Consider the following 14,693-nt stretch of genomic DNA (forward strand, 5'->3'; position numbering starts at 1 on the left):
TTGTTTCCAGCCATGACCTCTGAATATCACGTCCAGGCAAGGAGTGGCCACTGACAAAGTGTCGGCAGAGGTGATTCTGCTAATCCAAGTTGACTTTAAGAGACAGGCAAATTTTCTTTTCTAGGGAAAAGAGTAAGATATTTTGCCGAGGAATTAATTTTTAATCTTTAGAGAAATACATACATTATGTATGTGTGTGTGTGTCTGTGTGTGTGTGTGTGTATATATATATATATATACACACACCTTATTAGAATGTATGTGTATATATATATACCTTACTAGAATAATTATTACTTTGGTAAAGCATGTGACCCTTCATTTGGAATTTTTAACTTTAAAATTACTGAGTTAACTCAGTAGGAGAAAAATCTGAAGTTCTCCACAACACAGTGTCAGATCTACCTCAAATTATAGTATTTCTGTGAGTTTCCGGTGTATTCTTGTGAAACTAAGTTCCTCTAAAACAAAAATTGAGACATCCAAATTTGCTCTGTCTTACTGGAATTCAGTTATTTCACCTAGAAAAGCAGCAGCAGCATATTTCCTATTCCTTTGTTTTGTCCTTAGACTCAGTAAGCGCTACTTCTGCTTATCTCCAAGTGTTTCAAAATGGCTACAATGGCTTTGCTCAAACTATCCTCTCATAATTGTTTCCACTTTCTATCAAAAATGTATAAATGAATAAATACATTATGATTACATGTACGAAATTTAGGTTAAAGGTAAATTAAACTAAACTTTCAACAATGAAATTAAAGAATTAAAACTTTTTTATTCCTAATCAATATCTGCACCACTCTAAACGATCTATAGGCAATTAGAAATTTTTACCAACGTGTATTTTTGTAGTACATACTTTAATCTCTACCGTATTTACAACTAGAAAAATATTCTATTTATGTTATAATTCGGAAGCTTCTTTAGAATACTTCAAATAAAAATTCTTTTCACTCAGAAACAAAAATTAAGGATCTTAAAATTCTAAGCACACACTTGCTAGAAACAACAGTTATGATTGGGATCATTGATGGGAGTGTCCCAAACTCATTTCTTTTCCTGCTGGTTCTCAAACTATAGTGTTGCTCTTATTTTTGGCAACTACATTATTGGCCCTTTGGCAATAATGGTATTATAAAGAAATGGGATAAAAAAATGAGTTATTGTTAAATTTATTTTTACTGGTACAACCCTATTTCACGTTTTCTTCTTCTAAGAGTATTTTACCCAATATATAATCTGTTATACCCAATGTATAAGTGATTGGATTTTTTCCCTCTAGTATCAAATGACTTTTTTCCCATTGTACCAGCTTTTTTATGGAATTTCCTGATATCTTTAGAAGAACTGCCTAAACGTGCTGTATTAGTAGTATTCCACCTTGCTTTGTGGAGTGTGAAATCCCGTTTTTACCTCAGGCAGTTTCTTCTCTACACTCAGAAACTGACAATAGGTCGCTGACAGACAGATATTGGTAAGAAACATAGAGAACAGGGCTTATGATGTTTGTTCTTCCTTGTTCAAATACTTCTTTTAAAAACATATTATTCACTTACATTTTTTAAAGGGCATAAGAAATGATCTAGGGAAAAGGCCTACCCCCAGAGGGAAAACAACTATGAAGTTATATTCAATTGGAATTGCTGAGACGAAAAATTATTCACAATTTTTTACTTAACAGTTCCAAACTATTTAGTTAATAAATTAAAACAGTAACACCAGACACCATCATCTCACATTGAAACTTGGGATGTCTGGTCATTTGATGTTTAAGGAATGGTGTCATTATAGATAAGACTGGAAATTTTATAAATTTATCATGGAATACTGCCATCTCTTATTTTTGCTTGAGATATAAAGTATTGAAACTACAAAAGAAAAATAAACAATGTTTCACAGTCATAATATATACTCATGCTGCCAATTAATGTAAGCTTTGGGTCTTAAGAGAATGAGGCAGAAAGTACAGGTACCACTGAATCTGCCTGTGTCACAGAACAGCAACAAGGGCAACACATTAAATATTAAAATAAAATAAATTATACAATTTAACAGTATATATTTTTCACATCATAAAAGCTTCTGGCTACATTTTCTACTGTTATTTTAGGGTGCATATTTAGTTTTTCTTCTTTATCAGAGGAGGTTCTAATTTGAACTCCATTACACACCCTTTGTTCTCATTGTCCTTATTGTAAACAGAAAAACTCTACAAGTGACACTAAAGATGTTTTGCATGATAGCTTTTAGTGTACTGATCTATTTATTGTGCTTACCTATCCTGTGTCTACATATCGATTATCAGATGAACTTAGAGCTATCTTGTCTAAGTTTTCAGTAGGATATCAAGCTCACCATTGGGTAAGACCTCAGCCCACTGGTACACAAGAAGTTAACCAGAGTACCTAAACACAATTGTTCTGGTTGACTGTTCCCCTGAGCAGTCTGCAACATTTTCTCTTATATTCCACAGAAGGTCCTTGTGAATTCCTACCTCCCAGCAGGTCAGAAAACCTTCACCCTCATTGCCATCTTATTCAAATGCAATCTGTTCTTCAAGTCTAGATTAGTTCTGTCTCTTCTACAAAACCTTGTCTCCCCACCACACCGCAGTATATGGTCTCACCCTTAGGGAACTCTTTCACCTAATGTCTGTGCCACTCATTTGGCATTTACGTAGCAATAACATTTCACGATACAAATTTAGGAGTTCTGAGATTGCAGTAGTCCTACAGAACATTCTGTTGACACTTGACTTACAGTATTCTTTAACCTTAGCTAGATATTAAGTACATTGAGCAGCTACCACCAATTATGAAAAAACACAGTGTATTAAAATATTTTATTATATTTAAACAAATTTTAAAATATAGGTTGATTTGAAGTTTAGAGTACAAGTTAGAAAAAGAAAAACTGGCTGGAAGCCTGTTTCATTAAAGAAAATCCTCTTATTAAAAGTAGTGGAGAGAAATTCTATCACATTTCACAGGAGCCAATTAGTATCATATATCCTTTTCCTGCCCCTATATCCTGAGCCTCAATCTCTGTCTTCTGCTCAAAGGTATCATTTCGACAGTTCTTTTCATCCTGCATCATTTCTTTTCCCTCTCTATTGAATCGCTCCCGTTAATAAACCCAGGCTGCAATATTTCCTGTCTTTAAAAATGCACACAACCCCGAGACAAAACCTCCCTTGACCCATCTTCTTCCAGTTGCTACCTCACCTCTCTGTTCCCTTTAAATAGAAAAATGCCTTAAATGAGTCATCTTTGTTCTCTCCATTTACTTTTTAATTTTCTCCTGCACCTATTTTAATTTAGCTTCCCCTACACACAAACTTGCCAAGGGCAACCGTTAGCTCCATATGTTTAAACTTTAAGAGCAGTTATCATAAGTAGTCTTTTAAATTGTCCCATCAATAGGATGATACATCAGTTTGGATCCTCCGAGAAGCAAATGCCAAGACACATACCACACACTTGAAGCCTTATTAATATATTCTAGCAAATATACTACATCTGGTATAGCAACTGTAGCTGAGGCCATTATTGGAGTTAACTTGTGGTATTCTACACTCATTCTCCAAGATCTATCCAGTTTTGGCAGGAGCCCTAGTGAATTAAATGGAGATACGATAGAAGCCACGAACCCTGAAACCTTTAGATCTTTAATAGTGGTACTAATCACTGTCATCCCCCTGAGATTTGTGTTGTTTTTGATTTACAATTTGTGCTGATGGAGGGGAAGGAAAAGGGGGCCAGTTTTAAAGGTTTCCACTTGGCCTTCCACACTATGGTATCTTTTGCCACACAGGCCAAAGATTCAGTGAGGGGGTTACGCCAATCACAAAGTATGTTGATCCCAATTACGCATTTGAAGAGTAGGAAAATGACCACTGGGTGGGGCTGTGGACCGAGTGGACACATTGTAGGCTAGGTTTTAGCCGGAATGCAATTTAATACCTGCTCCCATAAGCCCCATTTTAACAGAGGGACTATGATAACGCATCAGGTTTCCGGATGCCCATATCAACTCAGACCCTGTATCCAAGTGTCTGAAATGTCTGGGAATTCCCCCTTCCTTCAGTGTACAGTCACTGGAGTAAGTGGCCATAGTTCCCATTGCAGTATATGCCTGTGATGATGTTGCAGGGTCCTTCCACTGTCAGTCAATGAGTTGCAAATCCAAAAATTGGCTCAGGTCCGGGAATTGAGCAAGGATCATGATTTTTATCAGAAAGACCATCTTAGCCCCCTGTTTCTTCAATTTTGTTTTTAGGATCATTAACTTTGGGTGTCACATTTTTGCCTTTGTGATAGTTAATTTTAGGTGTCAACTTAACTGGATTAAGAGATACCCAGATAGCTGGTAACATATTATTTCTGTATATGTCTGAAAGGGTGTTTCTGAAAGAGATTGATATTTGAATCAGTGGACTAAGTAAGAAACATCTTTCTGTATTGAATGTGGATGGGCATCATCCAGTTGGCTGGGTGCCTGGATAGAACAAAAAGGCAGAGGAAAAGCTAATTTGCTCTTACTCTTTCTGCTGCTGCTGGGACACCCATATTCTCCTTCCCTTGGCCACTAGAACTCCAGGTTCTCTGGCCTTCAGACTCAGGAACTTGCACCAGTTGCTCCCCTCAGGTTCTCAGGCTTTTGGCCTCAGAAAGAGCATTACACCATTGGCTCCCCTGGTTCTCAGGCCTTCAGACTTGGACTGAGTCAGGCTACTAAATTCCCTGGATTTCCAACTTGCAGGTGACAAATCACGGGACTTCTCTCTCTCCATAATCATGAGAACCAATCCCCTTAATAAGTCCCTTGTCTGTCTATCTATCTATCTATCTATCTATCTATCTATCTATCTATCTATCTACCTATCATCTCTATCTGTCATATATCTATCTATCATCTATTTATATATCTTATCAGTTTTGTTTCTCTTAAGAACCCTGATTAATAAAGCCTTCTACTGATTTTGGATGTTAAGGACTGGCTGTCCATTTATTTTGCCCTAGGGATACATGCTTTGATATGGTTTGGCTGTATCCCCCACCCAGATCTCATCTTGAATTGTAGTTCCCATAATCCCCGTGTGTCATGGGAGGGACTTGGTGGGAAGTAATTGAGTCATGGAGATGGTTACCCTAATGCTGTTCTCGTGATAGTGAGTGAGTTCTCACGAGATCTGATGGTTTTATAAGGGGCTTTTCCCCTTTGCTCAGCGCTTCTCTTTCCTGCCATTGTGTGAAGAAGGACATGTTTGTTTCCACTTCTGCCATGATTGTTAAGTTTCCTGAGGCCTCCCCAGCTCTGCAGAACTGTGAGTCAATTAAACCTCTTTCCTTTATAAATTACCCAGTCTCAGGTATTTCTTCACAGCAGTGTGAGAAGAAACTAATACATGCTTTATTAACTATCTCCACAATATCTATGGTCAAGCCCCTTTGGCTTCCTCTCTGTCATTAGTGATAAGGGTCCCTGGCTTCTGGTGGTCAAGTGCAGCCATCTGGCCTCTATTACTTTAGGCCCACATTGTGACCATGGATGTTAACAAGCTCAGCTCTGGATCTGCCTCTCCTGCCAAAAGCTCTGCCTGCAGAGGAGACCATCACTGAGCTTCTTCGTGATGCTTGTGAGGCTCCTTTCATCAGCACATTCCTAATGACCTTGATGAATGCTGCATCCTCTGGTGGGTCTTCTGGCTTCACATTATATGTCCACTTCAGCATTCCCACTCCTCAGCCTTTTAATTCCTTACTCTACCTTTTGACAGGGAAACTCAGAAAGGGCCTTTGTTGTCTCCTGGCTTCTGAAGCCACCCTAGCCACAAATTTGCCTCATCTCCATTGGTCTTTTCCAGAATGTTAAATCTCATGTCCCAGGAAAGTCTCACCCAGTGAATGAATTCTTGCTTACCCAGTCTTACCTTCCCATCCCCTTGACCTTCAGAATGCAATCCCAGCATTATCCCCCCCACCCCTGCCAGTGCATGTTAGCTAATTCTTGGAGCTCCTATGGGATGTAATCTCTTTCCTTCCTTATCAGATCCAGCATATCCCTAGTCAAGTTATACTGGGATTTATCCAGCATAGTTATCAACCTGGCTATCAGGAAAGATGAATGTGGTTCCTGAGGGCACATCAGTTGCCTGGTTGAGAAGAGGCCTGTGTTACATTTTCCTCTACAGAGAAAGTGCTGGCTCTTACTTTGGAGGGGTGGGCCACCTCTACAAGCTCTGAGGGATCAGAAGGGTCTGCTGAGCCAAAATCTTTGAGGTACTTATCTAAATACCTTTATTCTGTGTTTCAGGGCACCAGGTTTTCTCAACAGACCCACCTTGAATGAGCACTTAAACATCTCAAGCTCTGCAACACTATAGAATGCTGAGTTTGCTCCTCACCTGTATGTATATTTTTTATTTATTATGTCTCCTCCTCCAACTACAATGCTGGAATGTAACCTCCATCAAGACAGAGACTTTGCTTTGTTTAATGCTCTATTTTTAGCACCTATAACAATACTTTCTGCATTTTAGGCACTCTATTTATTAAATGAGTAAATGAATGAATGTGAAGATCTACGAAGGAGGGGTAAACTCTAATAGATCCACCCTAAGGGATTTTATGCAGCCATCAGGAACACTCCCAAAATATTTTTAATAATTAGAGGTAAAGCTTATGTAATAATGTTAAGTGAAAAAAACTAGGAGAGGTACAACTACAACTATTCCAGCCATGAAAATAAGCTCCTACTGGGGAGAAAAAACTGGAAGGAAACATCCTAAATTATTCACAATAGTGTTTGGGGAGTATATTTCGGCCCCTTAATTCTTCTGGTTGTATGTGAAGAAGCCCAAAAGAATCAGGATAGGTCATCTGATTCAGGCTCCCTGTAACCCTGACCAGCTGCCAAAAGGAAAGTTGGACAGGCTTCCTTTTACCAAGGAGTATCAAAGAGAAGTCAAGGACACCCTAACATCCATCCTACATTCATAGAGGCTATTCTGAGGGTAAAAGGTGGGTTTGGGATAGGGCAGAAACTGAGAATGATAAAAATAAATGTTTTTTTCCTTTAGCATATGTTCACTATTACTTCAAGGGCTTCAAGAAGAAGTTTGGTCCTCACTTATGTCTGATATGAACTTCAAGGCAGTTCCCCAACTTCTATAATCTGTCTAGGTCTCAACTGATAACTCATTATTGAAAGAATCCTCATGAGTCCCCAGTGGCATTAGATCAGTTTTCTGGTATCCTTGGTATGAGCCATAAGCAAAGACTTGTCCTGTAATAGGCTGGAAGAAGATGATGAGAAAATCAATTTATCAATCCATTAAAAACAAATACCTACTTTGGCATGGAGACTATATAAAGGAATAAAAGACACCATCCTATCTTCATAAAGCTTGCAATTTATTTGAGTAGGTAAAATGCACAGAAATAGAATGGAAAAAACTTGCAGTTACTGCCAATGAGATTTAAAGACAGTAAGGGCAAAAGTAATTCTGGGAAGGAACAGGGTTAGGGGCAGGCCTTTCCAAAGAGTTGGAATATGAGCTGGTTATAAAGGTTGAGTGAGATTTAGTTAGCAGAAAAGAATAGGCCAAGAGAGTCCAATAGGAAAGTGAAAGCCAACATAGGTAAGAAATGTAGAGTGCATCTGGGCCCAGAAACAGACTTTTTCTCAAGAACATTTGGAGTAAACCATTTTAATCAGAATTATATCAACATATTTATTTTATCTAGATAAATATTTCCTCAATTGGCAGTGTTAAACCATAAACAACACAGCATTTGCTTCCAACCCTATATTGCATTTCAACTTATTTAAATATTTTTCTTATGGATTATTTCTTTTCCTTGAACAATTTTAAATGAAGGTTAGATTCATTGATCAGCTTTTTCATATAAACTCTTTCCAGTTGTAGCTTCTGTCTTTGTGAGTTATTACTTCTCTCAAGTCTTCCTAGGTCACATTAGCAGATTTAAAAAAAATATCAGCAGGATGCAGTGGCTCACGCCTGTAATCCCAGCACTTTTGGGAGGCCACGGCAGGCAGATCACCTGAGGCTGGCATTTTGAGACCAGCCTGATCAACATGGAGAAACCCCATCTCTACTAAGAATACAAAATTGCCAGGCATGGCAGTGGGCGCCTGTAATCCCAGCTACTCGGGAGGCTGAGACAGGAGAGAATCGCTTGAACCTGGGAGGCGGAGGTAGCGGTGAGCCAAGATCACGCCATTGCACTTCAGCCTGGGCAACAAGAACAAAACTCCGTATCAAAAAAAAAAAAAAAATCAATAATATTTTGTTCTTATGCTAATTTTTAGTGAATAACATATTTAAACAAGAGCCATTTTTAGCCACTGTCAATTTTTTCCTTTTGATTATAAGATCTATTTTTTCTAGAATTAACTTCCAATTGTAGTACTACAATTTCAGAATTAACCAACTAACTATACTTTATCAAATTATTTTTATCTATAATCCATTTTACACATGACATTTTTAGCCACTATTTTATTTTGAATTAAATATTTCTACCACTACTATTCATCTTGAATTATAAAAAATACTGCTAATTTGCACTTATTTCTTAGCTGAAACGTGAAAGTTTTGTAAGCTGTTCCCCTCAGATATCCTATACATTCTCTATTGCCCAAATTGTAATGCAAATGTACTATACTGCAAATCTAATTCTTCTATACACTTCTGATGTCTTTTTGTATCTTCCAGAGTTAAAGGTCCATGCCACTGTCAGAGCAAAAACCTGACTGCAAGCAACAGAAACTGACTCTGGCTGGTTTAAAAGATAAGTGTTTATTAAAGGGATATGGGGATAACTCTCAGAACCTTGGAGAAGACTTGAGAGCAGACAGCAGAACGGGTCTAGCCTGGCTGCCCAAACTATCAGAGGCACCAGGCTCCAGACTAGCTCTGCTGACTCTCCTGGCCTTGGACTCTAGATGCCACCTCTAGCACCAGTGTCCCCTTTGTGCCAGGAGCCAGATTGATATGGGTTGGCTGTGTCCCCACCCAAATCTTGAATTGTAGCTGTCATAATCCCAATATATGTGGGAGGGACCCAGTGGGAAGTAATTGAATCATGGTGGATTTTCTCGTGCTGTTCTTGTGATAGTGAGTAAGTCTCAAGAGATCTGCTGGTTTTATAAAGGGCAGTTCCCTTGCACATGCTCTCTTGCCTGCTGCCATGTAAGACATGCCATTACTCCTCCTTCATCTTCCACCATGATTGTGAGGCCTCACCAGCCATGTGGAACTGTGATTCCATTAAATCTCTTTTTCTTTATAAATCACCCAGTCTCAGGTATTTCTTCATAGCAGTATGAAAATGGACTAACACACAGACTATTGCAGTTGGCACCATCACCAGAGAAGACTTCCCGTGGTCTCTGATTCTTCGCATCCCTAGGTCTCAATTAGAAGCCTGGCACAGGTTGGTGGGTGGGTCTTAGTGGTGAGGGCTGGGTCACATGCCTGCCTTCTTGCTGCAAGAGACGCTGGGGGAGCGAATGGAACACAGTTCCCACCCAGATTATAAAGGCAGAGGAATTACCCAGTACAGGAAGGGGCTTCATATCATGGCATAACAAAAAGAATGGCAAATGCCCGTTAGACGATGAGAAGATCAGAGACAAAATATCCTGCCTTATTCAGCAGAATATCAGATATGGCAGAGTGACCACAAATCCTGGACCTTAACTTGGGGGCTGTTCACCATAGAACTAACACATTCACTTCTCTGTGTTCCTTGCCAATCATCTGTGCAGGCTCTCAGGTAGTAGGCAAATTAAAAGATTAACTAAACTACCCAAGGTGGAAGTGGATACATGATCTTCTTCCACAGCAGATTTTAGCAAATGCTATAATCAAAATATTCTTCTCTATATCTAGAAAATTTCCTGAATATTGCAACTGAATAACACACAGAATGGCTTCACTGGTGTTGCTGTTAGAGCAATTGTGGCTTTAAGATTTAAATGGACAACTGCAAAATATATATATTGGTTTTAAGTTAAGGTGTTTCTCTGAAGAGCTTTTTTATATAATAGTTCTCATTTAGGTATTTATTTTTTCATGTGGTTGTTAAAAATCACACAGCTTGAATTAACATTGTATAATCATTTATATTTAATTTTAAGCATAATTTGATACAAAATGTAATCTTAAGTATTTTATACATAAAATAGATATGGCAAATAGCAATCTTTATACTAGTTAATTTCCATAACAGCACACAAGTCAGAGTGATTTTATACAACTGAAGATTACAGAATGCAAAACTTCAGGACTTAAAAGATCTTCACAGTCTTATTTTCAACATGACTGAATCTACTGTTGTAAGCCTCAAAACTACAAAATATTTTACAGTAGTGATTAAAGACAATATATATCGGCTAGGCATGGTGGCTCACACCTGTAATCCAGCACTTTGGGAGGCCAAGGCAGGTGGATCCCGAGGTCAGGAGTTCTAGACCAGCCTGGCTAATATGGTGAAACCTCATCTCTACTAAAAATACAAAAATTAGACGGGCGTGGTGGCACACGCCTGTAATCCCAGCTACTTAGGAGGCTGAGGCACGAGAATTGCTTGAACCCAGGAGGTGGAGTTTGCAGTGCCGAGATCGTGCCATTGAACTCCAGCCTGGGCAACAGAGTAAGACTTCGTCTCAAAAAATAAAAATAAAAAAATTAAGAAAAGATAATATATATATCATTGCAGTAACAGCTTTCCAAGTGATTTCTCAAGTCACAGGTGCTGGTTTCTTCTGTATGTTTCAAATTATTTCTCATTTCCTTGGTCCCATTTGAGATTATCTGTAGTTCAGTTGACCCCCGAGCCTACTCCTTAGCCTCTTCTTCAGATCACTGAACACACCTATTCTGTCTCTAAACATGTGGCCAAGATATTTTTATTACAGCCCAAACTGAAAGGTGGGTAAGAGCCTAAAGCACCTCAAGGGAGAAGGGAGAGCAGTGTTTCCCTTCCAGACTTCTGAGTCTTCCTAAGCTTTCCACATGCTTAGTGTTCATCTCATAATTCTACTGAAAGTCAGGCAGCTGGTATGGGGATTGCTACAACTGAAACCAAATGGCTCTCAGAACCAAGATTAGAAATCAGGAATGTTGCATTGTTTATTTGGAGTTATAGACCACCATGACATCTATCATTCTAGCAGAGTTTTCTTTCAGTAACTACTGAATGAGAGTGTTTATCTCAACTCTGTATTTCCCAAACAACGCTATTAATCAGACCCATCTCCATATCCACTGTGAGTGAGACAGGCATAGTTCAGGCCTTCAGTCTTGCCAGAAGGGCAGTAAGCCACTTGTTTTTCTTGGCAGAAATCTTTGTCTGCATGTGGTTCCTTCTCTTCTTTCCTCAGACCACAAGATTCAGATTCCTGGGAGCCTAGGGGACCCTCAGACTTTTCTTCACCTTGGCCACATTCTGTAGCAAGTACCATATAGTTTAACCCTTCTCGGTTCTTCGTTTCCATTAAAGCAACGGGCATAATGTCATCTGAATTCAAACAAATCACATCGCCATCTTCACCTGTGAAAAAAATATGAATGTTATTCTAGCATGTATTTAATTATTTATTTGTAATAATATACAAGTTATATCAGAATTATAGCAACACCAACTTTATACGTTTGCTCAACAAACATTTATGAAGACTACTAAGTGTTGGGAATACAAAGACAAATAAAACATGCTTCTTGTCCTTGAGGCTGCTGCAGTCTAGCAGGGAAGCAGACCATATAGATCTGCCATATATATATATATATATATATATATATATATATATATATATATATATGTCACCTATAGAAGGTGACAAGCACTTTAATAAAGGAATATTTTTAAATGTCGTAGGAGCACAGGGGTGATTAACTCTGCCTTAACAAGCGGAGCAAGTCGTGGTCTTTGTGATAGGACTTAATTGGCCCTTAGAGGGCCCTTTTTGTCTAAAGTATGTACTTTTTTATACTTCCACAGCAACTGAAATATCTACTTTTAAAGATTGGTTTTTCTAGATTTAGTAATTTTGCTAAATTAATTGCTTAATGTAATATTTACTGATGACTACTACATTCCAAGCCTGTGTTCTAGTTATTGATGGATATAGCAATGAATGAAAAACATTTCTACATTCAGCCCTGACACACACCCAGGTTTGATTTATTTTTAATGAACTTCAATTGAAATATGAGGAAAATACCATAATTTCAAAAGACTAAGGGAGGTACCAGTGTACCTATTTTTCCCAATAAAAATTTAATGGATCTACCTATTTATTAAGTTTAACACCTGAACTACAAAGCTTATTTTATAAGAACATATGAACTGCACCCCTTCTCCCCATATCATTAGGTATGCATCTCCTTTTTGCAGACCCTCCAAACTGCTGAAGAACAAGATAGCCAAGCTACAGGTTCACAGGCTCTTTGGTATCGTCTAATTTTCCTCTTCATTGTTCAAACATCATTATAGCATATTTTAAAACACATGAATAGTTAGATGTGTTGTAAAATTATCTCCCTAATAGAAAGAACTTCATCAGATGCCAAGTTTGGTTAGTACCTGGGTGTTGAACACCTGTGGAAGGTATTCAACACCTGTGGAAGGTATTCAACTGTTATGATTATTGCCAATATGCACTAGTAGCCATTAAGATGCCCATAAGAATAACTTGGTATATGTAATAGTAGCAATGGAAAATATTTTTAAATGTTAGGAAAAAATAAGATATTTAACTTTAAGTAGTACAGTAATCCAATAATTGGGGAAATTAGGATGTTCTTAATAGGCTTAAAGAAATCAGGCTAAAGGAAAGTTTAGAATTTCAACAAAAACTTAAATCTACAATATAGTCTACCCACTCATATCAGCTATTTCATTGTCATACATTTAATTCATGAATGAGCATATTGGAAAACTTCCTACTAAAACATGATTTTAATTTTTTAAACTTTTTTGCTTATTGAATTTTCTGAAAAATAATATTTTATATGAGGCAAATAAATTCTTTTTGCAAATTCTGTTGTTATGTGTCAAAGAAAAATCATTAGCTAACTACTTTATTGGTTTATAGTACTTGTAGCAATATTTAGTAACTTGACCCTGGCAAGCTTTCAGCAATTAGTACATCTTCTTGTTGCAAAAAGAGCTTACAAGAGACTGCGATAGTAGAGATAGGTTGTCTTATTTGTTTGCTTTTGTTTAAAAATTATTTAATAAGTAGTCTATGGGTCAGATCTTAAGGCAGATATCCTCGACAAAGATAGCATGCACTGGGCAACCTCTTTAAGAGAGAAATATTAAAATAAAGACTTCCAAGTAAGACAGGGTATTTACAGACTAGACATATGCCGGCTGACTGGCTATGTTTAGAACAGCAGAGGAGCATTTAGATTTGTTTCCTGTAGAACTCTCTGGGACTGATGAGGTGATGTTTACACAAATGTTTGGGTGAAGTCACTGGGATATTTTTACTAGATGCCCAGATATGTTACTAATCTTCTCTCTCTATCCCCTTTCCACCCCATTAGGTCAGTAGGACCACAGGATAGGCATGGTATTATTGCTCCCTGTTTTTCTAAGCACCCCCACTTCTTTGCTTTAAAAAGTCCTTTCAATAGCTTTTCTTATCTACGTACATATCTCCAACAACAACAATGAAGACAGTCATTTTATTGCTTTGCTAAATATGCCCACCAGTCTGCAAAGCAGTAAGCTATTATTAAACACATTATTTTTTATTGAAAAAATAATTAAGTTTAGGTTTGCCTTGAAGGGTCTGTTGCACTATTTCTATCCTTTGCAGATATGCAAATTCCGCCTTTAATTCAGTTTTTTCTCTCTTCCCTGCCTCTCTTGCTCAGTCACAAACTCAATTATCAATTTAGTGATTTCCACATCTCTTTTCATTCCTTATCTTCAGGATTTACATTCATTGTAAATAAGAGAACAGCAATTTCTCTTTTCCTAAAATTTTATTTCTGTCATGGCCCAGAAATGCTTGTTTCTTTCTAAATTGTAATAGTTTGATGATATTCCCTGTTAAATTCTTCCTGCATCATTACTTTGAATATTTGTCTGCTTCTCTATTGTTGGGAATATTATTTAGAATTTTAATTCTTTCTGCCAACAAATTGGTACCTAAATAGATTTGGTATAACCAGAAAAAAATGGTGTATATTTTCTAGCAGGTCATAAGTAATCATTGCTTTCATTATACCTAGCTGTGCAGTACACTATTGGTAACATAACTGGGGCTATTGTGTGGGCCATTTCCCTACTACAGCCAGGGATTTGTGAAGGCTGAGAGGAAAGGCTCAACAATGGAGACAAACTCTAGCCCTATTTCAGCAGTATGATTATGAGCAAGTCACTAAACCTCAGTTTTCTCATCTGTAAAATGGTGATATAGTAATATCCGCTTCATAAGGCTGTTATAAAGATTTAATGAGTTAACCTACATAGCACAGTGAGTGGCACATGGAAAAGTACTAAAATAAAATTAGCTACTATTCTAATTAAAAGCCTTTCACAGAGGTATTTTACTCTTTATATTGAGTGTGAGCATTGTTTCTTACCTATCTCTGCCTCATAGATGAACTATGCAATGCAAAATGGTGAAAAGATTTTCTCAAGGGTCCG

At 37.6% G+C, this 14,693-nt stretch overlaps 1 protein-coding gene across 2 annotated transcripts in view; it reads right to left on the reverse strand.

Annotated features, from left to right (window-relative positions):
• Positions 1 to 10,132: 10,132 nt before the first annotated feature.
• ROS1 (ROS proto-oncogene 1, receptor tyrosine kinase) overlaps positions 10,133 to 14,693 on the reverse strand; it is a 139,198-nt gene continuing 134,637 nt past the window's right edge. Inside the window, exon 44 of one of the 2 annotated variants that reach the window (XM_055390703.1) lies at positions 10,133 to 11,582. In XM_055390703.1, the coding sequence (XP_055246678.1) occupies positions 11,272 to 11,582 (311 nt within the window). In that variant the 3' untranslated portion in view covers positions 10,133 to 11,271. The remainder of the gene's footprint in view (positions 11,583 to 14,693) is intronic. The other variant, XM_055390702.2, reaches the window with a different exon arrangement.

This window comes from Gorilla gorilla, chromosome 5 (genome assembly GCF_029281585.2).
Source record: "Gorilla gorilla gorilla isolate KB3781 chromosome 5, NHGRI_mGorGor1-v2.1_pri, whole genome shotgun sequence".
Taxonomy (NCBI): domain Eukaryota; kingdom Metazoa; phylum Chordata; class Mammalia; order Primates; family Hominidae; genus Gorilla; species Gorilla gorilla.